Genomic DNA, 21,586 nt, shown 5'->3' with positions numbered 1-21,586 from the left:
AAGATTCAGGTGATGATAACTTATAAAAAAGCATTGTGAACAGTTGACTTCCTTTAGATTGATGTGATAGAGTTATAAATATCCTTTTTGATTGATAAGTTAAGAAAGTTGGTTTCCTGTACACTGTATTGCATTTTGAACTGCAAATTTTTATCTTTGGTATTCAACCAGTTGAAAAAGGCTTCTAAAGAACAGGGTTGCCCTTCCAAAGGATGAAAATATCATCATGTACCTTTTGTATAGTTTAATCTGTTGTTTGAAAGGATGATCCTTGAAATATGTCTTCTCAAAGTTAGCTACATATATAGTAGCAAGATCTGGAGTTATGGAAGCTCCTATGGCTGTGCATTTAACCTGTTAGTAAAGTGTGTTCTGGAAACAAAAGTAATGTTTGGTTAATGCAAGTGTTGCACAAGTCAGAATCAGATGATTAGGAATCCGTCTATGAGTGCTGCAGCCACACAATGTTTCTTCAATGATCATCAATTCTTCGAGCTGTGGGATATTTGTGTAAAGTGCGTCTGTCTAGTGTAACCATAATTGTATCTGTCAAATCTCATAATCTTGTAACAAATTGATCATATACGTAGTATCTTTGATACATGATGGAATGAGAGGAACATACAAGCGTAGAAAAAAATCAACAAAAATTGATAATGGCTCTAACACTGAGCCATTTCCTGACACTGTAGGTTTACCTGGTGGATTTTCAATGGATTTGTGGATCTTGTTGAGATTACTGGATTTTTGACTTGAAGAAATTGGCTCTAAATTCCTACCTAAGGTTGTGTCGGGGTTCCATCTGAATCAGTCGATTGTCTTGCCTATGTTCTTCTCCCGACCTCATGCCCATCCTGGTGAAAGCGCTGTGCATACCTTGGATGGACTGCAAGCAAGCATTGGCCTTTTACTTGGAGCGGACTAGGCCTTACAGACAGTCCACCCAACTTTTTGCTTCTTTTGATCCCAATAGGATAGGGGTTACCATTGGGGGAAAAGCACCATTTCCAATTGGCTGGCAGATTGCATTTCTTTCAGGCTGGGCTGACCCTTTATGGTCATGTCAGGGCTCAAAATGTCAGAGCCATGGCTGTGTCAGTGGCCCACTTGAGGTCACCCTCTGTTGAAGAAATTTGCAAGGCTGCGACGTGCTCGTCAGTCCACACATTCACATGTCATTACTGCCTTGAGCAGGATACCCGTCACGACAGTCGGTTTGGACAGATAGTGCGGCATAATATGTTTGGAGTCTAGAGTCCAACTCCAGCCTCCTAGGCCCATTTTGTTCTATCTGCACTCACCCAGTTGAATATAGTTTCAGGTTAATCACTTTTTTGCTCTCGCCGTTGCAAGTTCCAATTGACCATTGGTTGTTGGTTTTTGTGATCCAGGTAGCTAGGGATTCCCATCTGTGAGAATTGTAGGCCTGCTTGTCCTTGGAGAAAGTGAAGGTACTTACCTGTAGCAGGTATTCTCCGAGGACAAGCAAGCCTTATGTTCTCACATCCTGTCCCACCTCCCCTTGGAGTTTTCCTTTTTCTTATGATTTATTTTGTATTGCTGGTCATGTGAACTTGCGGGCGGAAAGGCACACGCACATACGGGATGGAGCACGTCTCACGCTCAAATACCTTTTAAGCTTGTTACAAGCTCTTTACCGGCAACGTGGACCCCACGTTACCCATCTGTGAGAATATAAGGCCTGCTGTCCTCAGAGAATCCAGTCCAATCCAATCTGGCATTTATATCCTACCTTTTTTCAATATGAGAATCAAAGCGGGTCACAAAATTAAAACCAACTAATAAAAATTTTAAAATCAGTCAAAATACTTAGATCTTTAACAATTTGTGAAACGCCATATAGTTAGACGTAGTCTGTATAGATACCGGAAGAATGTTCTCTATCCTGCTATATTGATGACCAAAGAAGCTTTCATGAAATCCTTTTAGTAAAACATTTTTAATTGTAGGACAGGCCAAGCTTAATATGCAACTGAATCAAGAAGTAGATCTAAAAGAAGGAATAGATAATCTTAAAAACCATACACGCAACCATAAATTCTACATGTGCATCCTCTGGCAACCAGTGCAAATCTTTCACTAGTGGCACGGCATGTTCAAACTTCCTGGCCCCCATAAATTAGTTTTGCATCAGAATTCTTTCACAAATGAAGCCTGTTCAGTAATTTCCTATTAATTCCAACAGCAGGTAAGTACCTTCGCTTTCTGCTTAATCTTAAGTGAAAAGAAGTAAAATGTATCTATCATTCTTTGTGGGGGTAAGTATATTTATGATTTTGGTTTGTTTATTGACATCAGACAGATGCTAGTGGTGCAGGCATACAAATCAAACAATTGTCAGATGCTCCTGGCAAGGCTAGAGACTGTAGCTTGAGTTGTCTGGTTGATTACTTTTAAGAAGATGTTGGATGGGGGCACACCTGAGAATTTTGCCATGGGCAGTGCTTTTAGACTCCAGTTGAGGCTTGGTTGTGTGGCTCCTTGTTTCATACAGTACTTTTTTAATCCTTATTTTATGCAGTGGATATACCAGCTGTCACCTCAACACTTTTGTAGACGTGTATGAAAAATCTCTTCATGGCCTGCTTAGTGTAACATATGTCTTGCTGGATGTGAGGTTTCATGCTGATTTTTGTTCAGGATTCTCCTCTTAGTCTCTTTTCTGGCAGGGAATGTAGAGCAGGTAAACTGTTTGTGGGGAGGTAGGGGAAGGAAATAAGGAGAATGCCCATGAGTTTAGTTAGCCTTTTTGGTTTGGTGGGGGGGAAGGTAATGAAGTCATTGGCAATAGAGGGGAGGCCAAATCAGCATTAGCATCTGAAACATTTGGGTATGTGCTGCCTGCCCCCAGTGGCGTAGCCAGAGGGCTGATTTGTGGTGGGCCTGAGCCCAAGGAGGATGGGTCCAAAGATTCATCTGTTCCTCACTCTCTGCTGGCCTGCCTGGTACCTCACTACCCACTGCTGCCACAAAAAGAAAAGAAAACTACCTGAGCTGGCAGGGATCAGCAAGTCCCGCCAGCTGAAGACCTCTTCCCTGCAGAAAGAGCACTTAGACCCCTGCCGTTGCCAGCAGTGTAACATGCTTGGGAACTGCAGATGACTGCACAGAGTGTAAGGGGTCTTTCTGCAGAGAGATCTTCAGCTGGTGTGACAGAGCTTGCGGATCCCAACCAGCCATGCCAATGAAGCACTGATTTTGAATGGACCTGAGCCCAAAATGGGTGGGCCCTAGCCCACCAAGGCCTACCCATGGTTATGCCGCTGCTTCCCCTAAACCTACCCTAAGCTATTCTGATGAGAATGCTGGTTGGAAATGAAAAACACATAAGCTGCTTTCAAGCCAGCTGCCTTACATTAAATGAATCGGAGAGCATGTTATTGGGGAAGGGGGAGTAGGGATGGCAGAGAAGCCAGAGCTTTGCAAGATCAGATTTGAATAGCAAACCTCTTTGAAGACTTGGACTTGATATAGTGACTTGCACAATTGTAATAAGTATAATAAAAAGGCAGGGACGGTCTGACAGTGATCTGGGCCCCCAGGCAGTATAGGCCATTGTGTGGCCCCCGCCGCTGGCAGCTTTTGCCACACACTACAGCCCCCCTCCTACTGCTGTAGCTGCCGCTTCCCTAGAGTTACCCCTATCCTCAGTGGGCCTTTCCTGGTCCTACCTTGAAGGGCATTGGTGATCTAGCGGTTTCTTTGGGGGCAGGAAGAACCCCACTCTTTCCTGCCCACTATTGCTAATCTGCCCAGCACCGCCGTGTTTTCAAAATGGGTGTGAGACTTCCTGTGGTAGTCTCGCGGGTCTCGACAGTCTCACGAGACTGCCGCAGGGAGTCTTTGCAACCATTTTTATAACACAGTGATGCCAGTCAGCATAGCAGCAGTGGGCATGAAAAAGTGTTCTTGCCTTCTCCTGCAGAGGTCACTAGACCACCAGGGACTTTCAAGGTGGGACTGGAGAGGGTCCACTAAGGCTCGGGGAGTGGTGTGTGTGGGGGGAGACTCTGGGTCCCCTAGAGCCTCTGGGCCCTCTGACACCGAATGGCCAGTCCACCCCCGTAAAACAGGCTTATTTTGCTTTTAGCTCTTCATGTAGACAGACTTGATTTTAGACAGAGCACTGTGAGTTAATGCAGTGAAGAAATACTCCTTCAGTTGGACATTCTGCAGTTTTTCCTGTACAGAATGTGGTTTATGTCGGACACTGATCCTAGAAGTGAATGTCTGCTATCTACTTAGTGCATAGATCAAAGGACACTGATTTGTTTTCCAGCACAACCTTAGCCAAACAAATTTTAGACCACTAAATGAAGTGGAAGTTAGTAACTGAAGCTTAGCACTTGAAGTGATCTGTAGAGTAAAACTGTATCATAATCATGTCTCCTCTTTCAAAGACCGATTACATAATGTTTTTCATTTTGTTTTAATTCTGGATGTACCTTGGGAAATCTGTTTGCCTTGGTAAGCACTGCAGTCCTCTCTTCTCTTTGGACTTCCTGTTCTGTGCTCAGCTGACTTTTTTCCTAGAACCAGTTTGTTTTGAATTTATAAAATATGGAGGAGTCTAATGGGGAGGAACTTAGCTCGGTTGATATGCAGGGCTGTTTTTGCTAGCTCTGTGAGTTTTAAATTGCACAGCTTAAGTGCTCAGTTTTGCAGTTGCCTGTTGCTGGATTGAATTAGTTTCCCCATTCTTTTGGCGAAGCAGCACCAAGAAAAGCTCCTAACCTTTAGCTGTATACTGATGAGTTGCATCTATTAGCTTTTTTTTTTTTTTTTAATACTCACCATCTGTTTTCATGATGCAACAACGGTGCAAATTAAAAAGATACCTGCTCAGCATTATTCACTTCTCCATTTAATGCCTTTTGACTTCAGACAGGCTCAGCCTTCTGTGTCACCCCGCAGTGAGACAGCACCGATTCCTGTCCCAACCCAGCTACAAAATTATCAGCGCATTGAGCAGCACCTGACATCGACTGCCAGCCCTGTGTCAAATCCACATGGATCCCCCAGGTGAGCTTTTTGTTCATAACCAAGTAGTATGTCTGAAAGATTGCTCTTCTTTAAAATCCATTATAGCAGTGGTTCCCAAACTTTCTTGGGTCACATCGTCCCAAGGCTACACATTTCCTCTCAAATCTCTCCTCCCCCCTCGTCGCTGCCACCACCACCACCACTATCACCGCCGATGCTATTGAGTCCTACCTTTAATACAGCTTCTGCCCACCTTCTCTCCCTCCTCCATGCAGCTTCTGCCCACCTTCTCTCCTCCTCCTCCTCAATGCAGCTTCTGCCCACCTTCTCTCCCTCCTCCATGCAGCTTCTGCCCACCTTCTCTCCTCCTCCTCCTCCTCCATGCAGCTTCTGCCCACCTTCTCTCCTCCTCTTACATGCAGCTTCTGCCCACCTTCTCTCTCCCTCCTCCATGCAGCTTCTGCCCACCTTCTCTCTCCCTCCTCCATGCAGCTTCTGCCCACCTTCTCTCCCTCCTCAATGCAGCTTCTGCCCACCTTCTCTCCCTCCTCCATGCAGCTTCTGCCCACCTTCTCTCCCTCCTCCATGCAGCTTCTGCCCACCTTCTTTCTCCCTCTTACATGCAGCTTCTGCCCACCTTCTCTCCTCCTCTTACATGCAGCTTCTGCCCACCTTCTCTCTCCCTCCTCCATGCAGCTTCTGCCCACCTTCTCTCTCCCTCCTCCATGCAGCTTCTGCCCACCTTCTCTCTCCCTCCTCCATGCAGCTTCTGCCCACCTTCTCTCTCCCTCCTCCATGCAGCTTCTGCCCACCTTCTCTCCCTCCTCAATGCAGCTTCTGCCCACCTTCTCTCCCTCCTCCATGCAGCTTCTGCCCACCTTCTCTCCCTCCTCCATGCAGCTTCTGCCCACCTTCTCTCTCCCTCCTCCATGCAGCTTCTGCCCACCTTCTCTCTCCCTCCTCCATGCAGCTTCTGCCCACCTTCTCTCTCCCTCCTCCATGCAGCTTCTGCCCACCTTCTCTCCCTCCTCCATGCAGCTTCTGCCCACCTTCTCTCCCTCCTCCATGCAGCTTCTGCCCACCTTCTCTCTCCCTCCTCCATGCAGCTTCTGCCCACCTTCTCTCTCCCTCCTCCATGCAGCTTCTGCCCACCTTCTCTCCCTCCTCAATGCAGCTTCTGCCCACCTTCTCTCCCTCCTCCATGCAGCTTCTACCCACCTTCTCTCCCTCCTCCATGCAGCTTCTGCCCACCTTCTCTCTACCTCTTACATGCAGCTTCTGCCCACCTTCTCTCTCCCTCCTCTATGCAGCTTCTGCCCACCTTCTCTCTCCCTCCTCCATGCAGCTTCTGCCCACCTTCTCTCCTCCTCCTCCTCCATGCAGCTTCTGCCCACCTTCTCTCCTCCTCCATGCAGCTTCTGCCCACCTTCTCTCCCCCTCTTACATGCAGCTTCTGCCCACCTTCTCTCCCTCCTCAATGCAGCTTCTGCCCACCTTCTCTCCCTCCTCCATGCAGCTTCTGCCCACCTTCTCTCTCCCTCCTCCATGCAGCTTCTGCCCACCTTCTCTCTCCCTCCTCCATGCAGCTTCTGCCCACCTTCTCTTCTCCTCTTACATGCAGCTTCTGCCCACCTTCTCTCTCCCTCCTCCATGCAGCTTCTGCCCACCTTCTCTCCCTCCTCAATGCAGCTTCTGCCCACCTTCTCTCCCTCCTCCATGCAGCTTCTGCCCACCTTCTCTCTCCCTCTTACATGCAGCTTCTGCCCACCTTCTCTCTCCCTCCTCCATGCAGCTTCTGCCCACCTTCTCTCTCCCTCCTCCATTGCAGCTTCTGCCCACCTTCTCTCCCTCCTCAATGCAGCTTCTGCCCACCTTCTCTCCCTCCTCCCATGCAGCTTCTGCCCACCTTCTCTCCCTCCTCCATGCAGCTTCTGCCCACCTTCTCTCTACCTCTTACATGCAGCTTCTGCCCACCTTCTCTCTCCCTCCTCCTATGCAGCTTCTGCCCACCTTCTCTCTCCCTCCTCCACTGGCAGCTTCTGCCCACCTTCTCTCCTCCTCCTCCTCCATGCAGCTTCTGCCCACCTTCTCTCTCCCTCCTCCATGCAGCTTCTGCCCACCTTCTCTCCCCCTCTTACATGCAGCTTCTGCCCACCTTCTCTCCCTCCTCAATGCAGCTTCTGCCCACCTTCTCTCCCTCCTCCATGCAGCTTCTGCCCACCTTCTCTCTCCCTCCTCCATGCAGCTTCTGCCCACCTTCTCTCTCCCTCCTCCATGCAGCTTCTGCCCACCTTCTCTTCTCCTCTTACATGCAGCTTCTGCCCACCTTCTCTCTCCCTCCTCCATGCAGCTTCTGCCCACCTTCTCTCCCTCCTCAATGCAGCTTCTGCCCACCTTCTCTCCCTCCTCCATGCAGCTTCTGCCCACCTTCTCTCTCCCTCTTACATGCAGCTTCTGCCCACCTTCTCTCTCCCTCCTCCATGCAGCTTCTGCCCACCTTCTCTCTCCCTCCTCCATGCAGCTTCTGCCCACCTTCTTTCTCCCTCCTCCATGCAGCTTCTGCCCACCTTCTCTCCTCCTCCTCCTCCATGCAGCTTCTGCCCACATTCTCTCCCTCCTCCATGCAGCTTCTGCCCACCTTCTCTCCGTCCTCCATGCAGCTTCTGCCCACCTTCTCTCTCCCTCTTACATGCAGCTTCTGCCCATCTTCTCACTCCCTCTTACATGCAGCTTCTGCCCACCTTCTCTCTCCCTCCTCCATGCAGCTTCTGCCCACCTTCTCTCTCCCTCCTCCATGCAGCTTCTGCCCACCTTCTCTCCCTCCTCAATGCAGCTTCTGCCCACCTTCTCTCCCTCCTCCATGCAGCTTCTACCCACCTTCTCTCCCTCCTCCATGCAGCTTCTGCCCACCTTCTCTCTACCTCTTACATGCAGCTTCTGCCCACCTTCTCTCTCCCTCCTCTATGCAGCTTCTGCCCACCTTCTCTCTCCCTCCTCCATGCAGCTTCTGCCCACCTTCTCTCCTCCTCCTCCTCCATGCAGCTTCTGCCCACCTTCTCTCCTCCTCCATGCAGCTTCTGCCCACCTTCTCTCCCCCTCTTACATGCAGCTTCTGCCCACCTTCTCTCCCTCCTCAATGCAGCTTCTGCCCACCTTCTCTCCCTCCTCCATGCAGCTTCTGCCCACCTTCTCTCTCCCTCCTCCATGCAGCTTCTGCCCACCTTCTCTCTCCCTCCTCCATGCAGCTTCTGCCCACCTTCTCTTCTCCTCTTACATGCAGCTTCTGCCCACCTTCTCTCTCCCTCCTCCATGCAGCTTCTGCCCACCTTCTCTCCCTCCTCAATGCAGCTTCTGCCCACCTTCTCTCCCTCCTCCATGCAGCTTCTGCCCACCTTCTCTCTCCCTCTTACATGCAGCTTCTGCCCACCTTCTCTCTCCCTCCTCCATGCAGCTTCTGCCCACCTTCTCTCTCCCTCCTCCATGCAGCTTCTGCCCACCTTCTTTCTCCCTCCTCCATGCAGCTTCTGCCCACCTTCTCTCCTCCTCCTCCTCCATGCAGCTTCTGCCCACATTCTCTCCCTCCTCCATGCAGCTTCTGCCCACCTTCTCTCCGTCCTCCATGCAGCTTCTGCCCACCTTCTCTCTCCCTCTTACATGCAGCTTCTGCCCATCTTCTCACTCCCTCTTACATGCAGCTTCTGCCCACCTTCTCTCTCCCTCCTCCATGCAGCTTCTGCCCACTTTCTCTCTCCCTCCTCCATGCAGCTTCTGCCCACCTTCTCTCTCCCTCCTCCATGCAGCTTCTGCCCACCTTCTCTCCTCCTCCTCCTCCATGCAGCTTCTGCCCACCTTCTCTCCCCCTCTTACATGCAGCTTCTGCCCACCTTCTCTCTCCCTCCTCCATGCAGCTTCTGCCCACCTTCTCTCCTCCTCCTCCTCCTCCATGCAGCTTCCGCCCACCACCTCTCCTTCTTCCATCCAGCATCCCCTTTCTCCATTCAATCTAATTCCTCTTTGTTTACACCCCTTCCCCTTCCACCCATATCTTCTGCTTCCAGGCCACTGCTGCTTCTCCTGATGAGCAGCAATGGCCCCAGCAAAACAACAAATAGCAAGCGCAGGGCCACAGCCTTTTCAGGCATATGCTGTTTGCTTGCCAGTCCTCTACCCCAGAGCGGGAAGTTGACGTCAGAGGGGGCAGAGGACCGGCAGAGCTGACAGAGCGCATGCCTGAAGGTTGCGGCTCCTCACGCTTGCTTTCTGTTGTTCTGCTGCAGCTCACCGGGAGAAGCAGCGGTGCGGTGGTGGCATTGTGTTTCTGCAGGTAGAATGTCCCGCTTTAGCGGTAGTGCGGGAGACTTTGCGGGTCTGTGGGAGGAAGAAGGTGAAGAGAATATGCTGTAGCAATCCGAGTTCACTATGGTGCCCTGGGATGCTGCGTCATTCAGTTTGGGAAGTGCTGCCTTTTAACCTTAAATAAAGTAGTCAGTTTATTGCATTGGCTGACTTAGCTGGTTTTCTGTTAAAATCTAGTTCCTGGAAAATGTTTAAAGCTTAGAACAGTGATTCTCAACCCAGTACTTAGGATGTGCCCAGCCAGTCAGGCTTTAAGGATACCCACAATGAATATGCATGAGATTTGCACACAATGGAGACAGCGCATGCAGGATATCCTAAGAGCATCACTGACTGAGCGTGCCTGAGGTTGAGAACCCCAGGTTTAGAAGTATAAAGGTGCTCCTGTTTGCTTTATTTAATAATGTCTGTGCTGTTTTCCTTCTGACAAAAAAGACCTGCAGGTGTGCATGATTAGGTAGCTCCGGAGATGCTCCGCAAACCTTAGTGGACGTATTCAATAAATGTTTTATTAAGATAATTAAGCATAGTAAGAAAAATATCCAAAACTGATATCCAATAGACTGCTATGTACTTATTTATAATTATACATCACCACCAGCTTAAAGAAAAGAAAAACAACAGCAAATATACACCCCCCACCACCATATTTCACTTTGCCACTTGTTAATATCAGCTTTGTAACTCAGATGAAGGTGGAAATTCAGAATGCGCTGGAAATTAACTGGTGTTATACTGCTATGTGACACTAATAAGAAATCTAGCATGCTGTCTACTCATACTTCAGGGTGAGCTTTGTGCACAGGTTAACTCGGCTTTAGCACAATTTTGTGGGCACACAATGTAAAAAGAGTTTTGCGCATGAGCTAATTGTATGCATAGGTAGACATCACTGCATAGCACATTTAAATCCCATGATGTAGTATCATATCTTATACTATGAGCTTATCTTGTTGGGCAGAATGGATGGGCCATAAGGTCTTTATCTGCCATCATCTACTGTGTTACTATATAAATGCATTTGATGCAGAGAAGTGTAGAGAAGACCCAACGGCTGAGCACAGATATGCTTTGCAGGGAGTATTTAAAATGTTGGCTCAATGTCCACATTGGCTATCTCTTGACCTCAGACCCATTCTCTTAACTGGTCCACTGCCCTTCAAAGAATGCATATTGCCATGATGTACAAGTGCACCCTTGGGGGTAAGATAGATTTAATATCAGTTAGCTTTTCTTTCCTCTTTTTAGACAATGACTGCCAGTAGAGACACATGTCTTTGAACAAGGAAGTTCTTGAATGGCCCTCCAATTCTCCCTAATTGCTTCTCAGTTTCCAGCATACCCACAGCGATTCCTTTCAACTAGTCAACTGAGGAAGAATTTGCTGCCCAAGCACCCCCCCCCCCCCCCACCAATGGATATAAACCTTTCGAAAATCTAGAGTATATAAGTGCATAAGCACTGCCGTACTGGGACAGACCGAAGGTCCAGTCAAACTCGGTATCCTGTTTTCCAACAATGGCTAATCCAGATCACAAGTACCTGGCAAGATCCCAAAAGAATAAAACAGATTTCCTTAGCGTCCCTCCGGACCGGACCAGGATTGGACTGATGGGTTGTGCTCGCCTACCAGCAGGTGGAGACTGAGAAAAACTCTGACTCTAGAGAGCCAATAGGAGCCCTGGCCATGTGACCTTAGCCTCAGTATTTTCTCAGTCTCCCAGCAGGTAGGAAGCGAGCCCATTAGTCTCTCTCTTTCTCTTTTAGAGGTTTACAATAAGAACAACATTGCTACCTCTTCTTCTGTGCCTAGGAATTCTCTGTTAGACGCTGGTCAGGTAGGGACTTCTTTTCCTTTCTTTCTTTTACAGCCTCTGGGGGTGTCAAACTCGGATGTCTCCGGGTCCCTCCCCCCTTCCTCCCCATCTCCCATACGTAGCTGGGAAGGACTACCCTTTGTTTAGAAAGGTGTATGTCTTTGGGAGAGGCAGCCACTATAGAAAGTTAAATCTTATAAGCATTTTAAGGAGCAAGCTACATCCCCCGGCTTCTAACGAGCAGACAGCTATGTGTTGTTCTATTACTCTTCAGCGGAGTTTTCCCCATTACTTTAACGAGCAGGCAGCTCTGGTTGCTGTTTTAGGTGTCTATTTTATCTAGCTGGTTAAAAAAAAAAAAAAAGAGGCAGCAGTAATTTGGAGGAGTTTAGGTGTAAAAAAAAAAAAAAAAAATTAAAGACAACTTGTCCCCACTGACTGAATGAGCAGACAGCTCCGTTTGATTGCATGGGAATGCTGTGAGTCAGCTGTGTAAAAAAAAAAAAAAAAAAAAAAAGAGTAAGCAGCAGCATTTTGTTTTCAGCCCTCTTTGAGTTGAGCTGTATTTTATTTAGCACTGCCGTTTGTGTTCTTCCCTAAGCGGTTTGTTCGGCGGAGCAGGGCTTAAAAAAAAAAAAAAAAAAAAAGAGATTTTGGCGCGAATCGGGTACGCGCGTGCACGCGCATTACCGTCATGTCCGAGAAGCTGAGACGCGCTGTATGCCAGCGTCGGGGATCTCCTCTTCCGGCTCCTGTAAATATTGTGCGCCGCTGGGGGGTGCGTCGGGACTTTCTTTTTCGCCGTCTTCGGGCCGTTTGGGGCTGATCTTTCTCAGGAGTCGCCTATGTTCTTTAGGGGGGTCATTTCTTTGCTTTTTATGTTTTTAATGTTGAGTAGCTGGTTGCTGTAGCCTAATAGTCAGCACTACAGTCTCTGAAGCTGCTACTACTACTATTTATCATTTCTAAAGCGCTACTAGAAAAACGCAGCGCTGTACACTTGAATATGAAGAGACAGTCCCTGCTCCTCAGATCTTACAATCTCATTAGGTCAGACAGAACAAACAAGAGATAAGGAGATTTTAAAGTGAGCAGGTTTAAAATAAGGGTCCTGAACAGAGTGAATAAGGGTTAGGAGTTAAAAGCAGCATCAAAAGGTGGTCTACAGAACTGGGTGCAGGTCCCAGTTTTAGTAATTTATTTCTCTTTCTGGGACTCCTGTATGTCTGTGTCCCACTATATATGCATTACTTGGCCAGCCTGTTTGATGTTTGTTTCTTTATAATCTCAGGTGGCGTTTGTCTGTGGGCTAGGAGCCAACTTTTCAAAATTATTGGGGGTGCTAAGTCCAATGAAAATGACCCCTCCCTGGACATATACATGAGTTTTTCTCAATATCGGGGGTGCTCAAGCACCCACAGCACCCACAGAGTCGGCTCCAATGTGACTGTGGGAAGGTAGTTCACAGTTGTGTTTTTTTTGTTATAGCATTTTTCGAAAGGTTGCTTTCCATACCAGGATATTTCCTATATGTTAGCTATACGTTTGTTCTTCCACAGGCATGGGGGCAGTAAGGATGTTATCATAGGTACATGCCACTCTCACCTGTTTAACTTTGTGTCATGAAATCATAGTTGCAGGCTACTCTTACATGACAGTCATCTTCTTATTTCCTCTGTCCAGGAGTTCTTGCGGTTTTATTTTTAGATGGTTATGCTTTTCATTTCGCCTCCTTTCTCTATCGCTCTCACGGCAAGGCATGTGAAGTAGGGGTCTCCCTACATAGACTCTTGGATCTTAGACCATTTTCTCTCTTGATTCTTCCGAATGCAATTTTAATTTCTAGTTCCTAAGAATGGATCTCCCTTCCTCCTATTTGGAATCTCACTGCCGTCATGCGCACTCTCAATGTCTCAAATCTTTATCACAAGAACCTAGTTCCTAAGAAGGAATTTTCCTTCCTCCTATTTCAATTCTAAATGCTGTCAAGAGCGCTCTCAAAGTCTCAAGTCTTTTTCATGAAAGCCTTCGATCCATAGTGAAGCTTCGTGCAGCACATTTTTTGATACAAACTTTTCTGCATATTTCTCTTAGGAGAGTTTCTGAGAAGGATAGAGCCCGGTGTGAAGGAAGCTAAGCAGGGTCCGCCCAGGCTGGGTCCTGGAAGTGTGACCAGCTCACAATGCGCAATAATGTCCCTTCACGACACTGTTTTCCAGTCTCTAAAAGTTCATCATAGTTATGCTACCCCTCAGAAAAGGGGAGATTCTTCTTCACTCATGGCGAGTCAGCTAGCTATTAAAAAAAAAAAAAAAACCTCTTGTCGACAAGTCAGCAAGTCGCAGACCGAGAAGTGCAATTTTTATGGTTCTCAGGATGCCTAGTACTGGTGGTCAAGAGTCATCTAAATATTTCGCAGTCTCCACAATATTTTGGGGTTACATGCGACATAGTTGCAAGGTTTTTTTCCCCTGGGCAATTGCCTTTTGCAGTCTCATGAGCTGCACTCCCGTGCTCTTTATCTTTTTGAGTGTTCTGAAGCATTTGCAGCTTCCCTTTTGTTTTTTTCCCCGAGACTGCTGCTCTTTTCGGCATTAGTTGAGTAGGACATTCCTCCTGGCATTTGGTTTTACTTCCAGGACTACCATGTGGTCTCTTTACTTTGCAACTTAATTTTTTCCTTCTTGGCTCTTGGCATTCGGTTTGCTTTCAGGATTACCATGTGGTCTCTTTACATTGCAACTAGGGGACTGTCAGTCGCTCTCGGAGCAAGGAGGTATCCCTGAGGGCTAGCGTTTTATTCTGAGCACTCTGTCTTTGGTCAGCATTGTTGCCATGTTATGTTAGTCCGGAATGCTCTTTCTGTACTCTCATAGGACTGTTATCATCTTAGGTTTCTTCAAAGACTCAATCCTGCTCTCTGGCAGGACTGTTTCTAGCTTATGTTCTTTCAGAATGGTCTTCGGTCTCCTGGTAGGTCTGTTGCCTTCTTAGGCTACATATTGAGGCCCCTGGTAGGTCTCTGGTCTTCTTGTGTATTGAAGGTACATCCTTTCCTCGGACAGTTCTACTATCTGGTCATTCTGTTTCTTTACAGGGCTTGCATGTGCCCCCCTTTACACGATTGACATGTATGTCATTTTATTTTTGCATGTTTTCACTTTTCTCTGTAAGCTGCCTAAGGGGTAATCTAGCGAACAGTGCAGTGAGATGTCATCGGGGAGGCCCAGCTTTGGTTCTCACTCTGACTCTAATCGTCCTGCCTCCTAGGTGGGTTCACATCCGCACTGACGTTTGGTTTATTTCATGGCTGATGTCTGTTTTATTCAAGGGGAGTCATTTGTATGGATCTACCATCTGACCAGCCCTGTAGCATGCCATCCCCTTCTGGCATGGTGGCCTTCTCTTCAGGTCGGGCATTTCGCTTAGATATTTGGATCTCAGGGGCGTAACCCTTATGTTTTTTGTTTGTTTGTTTTTTTTTTTTTTTTCCTTGCAGATATACCAGGCTGCCTTTTAGGTTGTCATCTTGACTTTTTATGGAGCCGAGGGGGTTTTCTATTTTCTCTAGAGGACCTTCTCTCTTCCCCAGTCCGGCCTCTTTGTTTCTCTCTTGCTCAGGCTGGTGCATGCTCTCAGTCTGGGACAGGCATTCAGCCTTGCTAAGCAGGATGGCATCTTTTGTAGTTGCAGTATTCTCTTCTCAGCTTTTAGCCTCTGTGCCTTAGTGACATTGTCAGAGGGACAGGGTGTTATTCTTCTTCACACGATAATTCAAAATCATCTTGTTTCCTTTAAGGTTTCTTTCTCCTTTCAGACACTGTTGTTAGTAGGCATGGCTTCAGCTAGCAGGGTCAGGACTGCAAGTTTCTCTCATACAGGTTTTCTTTTTTTCCAATCAGCTAGTACGTCTAGGTAAGAGGTACTTCTTCACCTGGGTATTTCTTTTTCACTCTACCTTAGTTTTCCATTTTTCATCTTTTCCAATCACTTTTTTCTTACTGGTCTGGACTCTTCTACTGGCGTTCAAGATCACAGGAAATTATATGCTTTATATATGCTTTACATATTAAAACAGATCTTATATATTTAGAGAGCTGTTACAAGCTATTTGGTCCTTCCTTTTGGTACTTCTAGTCAAGGTAAGGTTGCCGTTGTTTCGGCCTCACTATATCTCGACGTATTAAGGAATTCATACCTTCTATTTGTCTACTCACTGGGGGACCATTTCCTGAGAGTGTTATAACATATGCTCCATCTTGAGAAGCGGGGTTCTTTCCTTCGCACAGCGAGTTTTGGTGCACTAGGTGCACATTTTGTACGGTGCCATTTTGAGCTTATCTTCATTCTCTTTTGATTGATATACACTCTACATGTTCATTGTCGCCAGGAGGTGATCTATGCAACTCGGAGATGCTTAGGGGTTTGAAAGGGTCCCTCCCTTAAGGTTACTGCTTTGGTACTTCCCATCAGTCCAATCCTGGTCCGGTCCGGAGGGACGCTAAGGAAGGAGAAATTAGATCTTACCTGCTAATTTGCTTTCCTTTAGTCCCTCCGGACCAGACCAGGCCCCTCCCATATTTTGTCACTTTTTCAAGGGGGTATTAAAAAAAAAAAAAAAAAAAGACGCTTGTACATATATAGGACTTTAAGTGGACCATGCCACGTCTCTGGTCGGAGTTGCTGGTGGGTTCAGTTGCTGGAATATATGTGTATGTATGTATTTATATATCTATCTATATATGTATGTATATATTTATATATCTATATATGTATAGAACTTTGAGGTCCTTAGCACTTCTGTGCTGAGAGTTGCTGGTGAGTTCTAATTCAAGTGAGCCATACCACTTCTCTGGTAGGAGTTGCTGGTGAGCTTTCCTACAAAAGGGACATACCACTTCTCTGGTGAGAGTTGCTGGGGTACCCAATTGCTGGTATATATATATGTGAACCTTTAAATAAGCCATGCTAGTATATATATGTGAAACTTTAAGTAAGCCATACCACTTCTCTGGTGAGAGTTGCTGGTGAGCTATAAGACAAGTGAGCCTTACCACTTCTCTGGTGAGAGTTGCTGGTGAGCTATAAGACAAGTGAGCCATACCACTTCTCTGGTGAGAGTTGCTGGTGAGCTATAATACAAGGGAGCCATACCACTTCTCTGGTGAGAGTTGCTGGTGAGCTGTAGTACAAATCGGGCCATACCACTTCTCTGGTAAGAGTTGTTGGTGAGCTCTGATACTTGGCATTGCCGAGTGCTTTGTGGCTGCTAGGATTCCATACGGCACAGATGGTCTTTCTTTCTTTCTTTCCTGCTTTGTTATTCAAATACTGAGGCTAAGGTCACATGGCCAGGGCTCCTATTGGCTCTCTAGAGTCAGAGTTTTTCTCAGTCTCCACCTGCTGGTAGGCGAGCACAACCCATCAGTCCAATCCTGGTCCGGTCCGGAGGGACTAAAGGAAAGCAAATTAGCAGGTAAGATCTAATTTCTCCTTTATGCTACTTATCCCAGGAATAAGCAGTGGATTTTCCCAAGTCCATCTTAATAATGGTTTGTGACCTTTTCTTTTAGGAACTTGTCTAAACTTTTTTTTAACCCTGCTAAGCTAACTGCTTTTATCACATTCTCTGGCAAAGAATTCTAGCCAGTCAGGTTTTTAGGATATCAACAATGAATATACATGAGATAGATTTGCATACCAAGGAGGCAGTGCATGCAAATCGATCTCATGCATATTCATTGTGGATATCCTGAAAACCTGACTAGCTGAGGTTCCATCAGGACGAGTTTGAGAATCACTATTTTAATCAAACATTGAGTGAAGAAATATTTTCTCCAGAGAGCATGCTAAGGGAGTGACTGAGATGGTGGCCTAACATCCGGACTGGCAAGCTGAACTCTTGATCTGCTGGAAGTCTGCTTTTTCCTTTTTTCCATTATACTGCATACTAAGCGTAAAGGTGCCATGAAAACCTACCATCGCCGGTAAAACATTGTTGCCAATCCAGCAGTTGATTGACAACTGTGCAGTCCGGCCCCCACAAGGTTTGCCTGAGGAAAGCCTACTGTGATATTGGAGAAAGGAGCCTCCAGTTTCTTGGGGCAAGATGTTATGCTCCCCCCCCCCCCCCCCACTCCTGGCTTTCAATCCACTGTTTCTTACCATACAAAGTCTGCCCAGGAAACAACTAATCTTGTGCTTTCACAATCTCTTGAAAAAGTTAAAGATGAGTTTTCTGAGCAAGTGTAACAATTTCAAATGGAGATTAAATCTTTCAAAGATACGGTTGCATCTGTTGTGAAAGATAATATTAATATTCCTTATAGCTTAGAACAAGTAGAAAATTTTAATAGGAGACTATCTTAGGATTTTGAACTTTCCCAATGCAGTGGATTTCTTCAAAAAGTATTAACTGTAGGTTTGAAAATGTACTAAAATAGTTCCCCCTCAAAATAAGGTATATTATTTGCATGCTAAACTTTCAGGGGTTACTCCAGAAGATCGTGCAAGCCCGGAATAGTGAAAATAATGATTTTAAATATTTATCTTTAATATTGGAAGATTCATTTTCAGATGTTACTACTAGAGCCACTGTGTTGGTATCATTTGTGTTTGAGCAAGACTTAAACGCAGTCCTGAGACTATATTTTGTGGTTGAAGACTGTGGGTCTGTCATGTTATTAGATCTACTTAGGATAGAAGGAGGGAGTTCTTATGAGAGCACAGTGCCTGGCGATCATTGACCCAGGACCCATGTCCAGTTCCTCCAGTGACCATTGTTTTAATGCCCCCCCTTTTTAGACCCCTTCTGGACCCCTCCACACGGAGGGGTAAAGAGGGTTTGCTCATCCAGTGTCACCCAGTCCCATAGGGGTCTAGTCTGGGGAGGCATCAGAAGGCTCAGTTCAAACCTGATTCCCATGACCACAGCTTTCTGTCTATCATGATCTAAATGAATCTTTGGCTATTTATGTTCAGTGAGAAATCTTACTTGTGTGTGTGTGTGTGTTAGTTTGCAAAACAGATAGAAGATAGAGAATAAATTGAAGCAAGGACAGAAACAGTGTAGTTAAAGAAATAGTCTTTTTATTCTTACCAAATCAGACTTTAATCAGATACATTCATCAGACAAATTCTGGATTCAGCTGACCGGAGCTCTGCGTCCTAGATGCGTTGGGGAGAACCTCCGAAATATGCTTGGGTGACCAGTCCTTATATACCATCTGGTCCCCATACAAGTCTATTGAGAGGGACTTTTTTTCTAATCTTGCTCAATCTCTCTGAATCATACCCGGTCAGGTGCCCATCTTTCCGTTTTAGCTATTGCAAGCTATTGTGCAATTTCCCTTTTTGTCAACATCTCCCTAGATACGGACATCCAAACATCCAAACATGGCTATTGTGTAATTTCCTTTTTTGTAAACACTTTGTTCTTATGAAGATATCTAAATATAGATATATCAATTTCATAACATCTTGTGATCTGGGTGCCAACTTATTAAAGACAGACTCCGTGTTATGAACCAAACTTCTTATCATTTCTGTCTTTAATTTCTACATCATGTGTGTTACACTCAATTTGGAAGTTGCACCAGGTTTCATTAGAACTCACCAAGCAGTCCTTGCTCTTGCAGGCTCTCTGCTATAAGGCCATCATCTTGTTATCAGGCCTAGTCAGTGCTTTTCAGCTGTTTAAAGCTATGTAGCTTGGCCCACCACTATTCCAGTGGATAGGTCTCAAAGTAGAACACATATTAACCTGCAGGAAAAGCAAGTCCTTGCTCAGCCAGTCATAGATTTTTAAACCTAGCTGGTATTTTTACAGCCTGAGTCCTAAAATCTGGCCTTCCACCCTTCCGGTGGGCATCCAGTGAGAGCCTCTTGCTGTACTATAATTATACACCATCTTCTGCTAGCTAACCTCAATGCCTCATGATGTGACTGTCATGGTTCTTCTTCCTTTTGTATTCCTGTCATCCTAATGACAACTGCAGGAATATTTACCCCACCACCCTTGCCAGACCCTGAACTGGAAGGGAATTAAAGATAGGGTCTACTTTCGAACTGGGAGGGAATTAAAGATTATTATTATTATTTGTAGCATTTGTATCCCACATTTTCCCACCAATTTGCAGGCTCAATGTGGCTTACATTTGCTGTAATGGCTGTTGCCATTTCCTGGTAGCAGAATTACAAATGGTATTGCATTAAAGTGCAAACGTACATGGTAACATACATGGAACATAGCACATATGGAATAGGTCATGGTATATATATATATACTATGTGCGTACATATATGGTAAAGAAGAATACATTATGGCAGTGATGGCGAACCTATGGCACGCGCGCCGCCGGTCGCCTCACCCGAGACTTTCAGCCCTCCCACCCACCGTCAATCATTCCTTCCTCCCTCCCTCCCTCCCACCCGGCGTCAAGCATTCCTCCCTCCCTCCCACCCAGCACCAGCCCGCCCGGCCTCCATCCCTCCCTCCGAACCGGAAGAAATGTAAAAGTCTTCCCTTGTCTGAGTAGGCGGCGTCAGCATCAGCAGTAGCAGCGAAAAGCGTGCTGCTGGTTCGGCGCGTCTTCAGCCTTCCGTCTCTCAAGCTCTCTGGTCCCGCCCTCATTTCCTGTTAGGGCGGGACCAGAGAGCTTGAGAGACGGAAGGCTGAAAACGCGCCAAACAGCAGCACGCTTTTCGCTGCTACTGCTGATGCTGACGCCGCCTATTCGGACAAGGGAAGACTTTTAAATTTCTTCGGGTTCGGAGGGAGGGAGGGATGGCGGGCTGGTGCCGGGTGGGAGGGAGGGAGGGAGGAATGCTTGACGCCGGGTGGGAGGGAGGAAGGGTGCCCTGGTGCACGCCGGATGGGAGGGAGGGAGTGCGGCCTGGTGCTTGGGTGGGAGTGCTGGGTGCTTGGGTGGGAGAGAGGCCTGCCTGGTGCTTGGGTGGGAGGGAGGGAGGGAGGGCGGAGGGCTGCCTGGTGCTTGAGTGGGTGTCCTGGTGCTTGGGTGGGAGTGCTGGGTGGGTGGATGGCCTGGTGCTGGGTGGGAGGGAGGGAGACTTGGGTGCTTGGGTGGGAGGCCTGGTGCTTGGGTGGGAGTGCTGGGTGGGTGCATGGCCTGGTGCTTGGGTGGGAGGGAGGGAGGCCTGGTGCTGGGTGGCAGGTCTGGTGCTGGGTGGGTGGCTTGGTGCTGGGTGGGAGGGAGAGAGGCCTGGGTGCTTGGGTGGGAGGCCTGGTGCTTGGGTGGGAGTGCTGGGTGGGTGCATGGCCTGGTGCTTGGGTGGGAGGGAGGGAGGCCTGGTGCTGGGTGGCAGGCCTGGTACTGGGTGGGTGGCCTGGTGGTGGGTGGCCTGATGCTGGGTGGGAGGGAGGGAGACTTGGTGCTGGGTGGGCCTGCCGCTGGGAGGCAGGGGGGGAGAGGAGGGTGGCTGGAGGGGAGGGCAGGGGAGAGAGGAGGGTGGTTGGACATGGGTGGCTGGAGGGGAGAGGAGGGTTGCTTGACATGGATGGAGGGCAAGAAATGAAGAAGAAAGGAGGAAAGTAAAGAAATAAATGGAAAGGAAGCCCTGGAAACAGAGTTAAGAGAACAGATAGAGAGCAGCAGAATCAGCGACTAGGACCAATATGGATAGAAAAACAAAATCACCAGACAACAAAGGTAGAAAAAATCATTTTATTTTCATTTTAGTGTTTGGAATATGTCCAATTTGAGAATTTACATCTGCTGTCTTATTTTGCACTGGGTATACTGGAGCTGTAATAACTTACAGAAATGATTTATAATGAAAGAAAATCATGTTATTTTTTCTCCTATACTAGTATAATATTTTCAATGATGTCTGTTTATATGCACCATGGCTGGTGTAAGGGGGTGTGGCTATCATAGGGGTGGAGTCATATGTGGTGACCCCGCCCATAATGAGTACCGGCACTTCGCGATGAGTAATTAGATTTTGGGTTGGTGTTTGGGCACTCGGTCTCGGAAAGGTTCGCCATCACTGCATTATGGTGTTACATGAAGGTTCCTGAGTAATAAATTGGTTTGTAATCTACATTGGGTCAATGCCTATAGAGAGCTCCTGTTTGACATAAAGTTTAGGGTGGTATTGTTTGTCATGTTGTAAGGATCGTGTGTAGTGTTATTGTTTAGTATTTAAGATGGATGCTTATGGTATGCCTTCTTGAAAAGATCTGTTTTCATTAGTCTTGGGAAGATGGTTAGGTCTTGCGTTGTTTTTATGGCCTTCGATAGTGCATTCCACAGCTGCATGCAGATGTATGAGAAGCTGGTCGCGTATGTGGATTTATATTTCAGTCCTTTACAGTTAGGATAGTGGAGATTGAGGTATGTGCGTGATGATCTCTTTGCGTTCCTCCTAGGCAAGTCTGTAAGGTCTGA

The 21,586-nt window shown here is 46.9% G+C and overlaps 1 protein-coding gene across 4 annotated transcripts in view; it reads left to right on the top strand.

The window, feature by feature from the left end:
- Positions 1–21,586, top strand: part of ULK2 (unc-51 like autophagy activating kinase 2) — a 219,040-nt gene that overhangs the window by 103,670 nt on the left and 93,784 nt on the right. For all 4 annotated transcript variants that reach the window (XM_030222096.1, XM_030222094.1, XM_030222095.1 and 1 more), the window contains one exon: positions 4,906–5,043. In XM_030222096.1, the coding sequence (XP_030077956.1) occupies positions 4,906–5,043 (138 nt within the window). The remainder of the gene's footprint in view (positions 1–4,905; positions 5,044–21,586) is intronic.

The sequence above is a fragment of the Microcaecilia unicolor genome, chromosome 13, assembly GCF_901765095.1.
Source record: "Microcaecilia unicolor chromosome 13, aMicUni1.1, whole genome shotgun sequence".
Lineage (NCBI taxonomy): Eukaryota > Metazoa > Chordata > Amphibia > Gymnophiona > Siphonopidae > Microcaecilia > Microcaecilia unicolor.
This window is presented reverse-complemented; position numbering and strand designations above follow the sequence as displayed.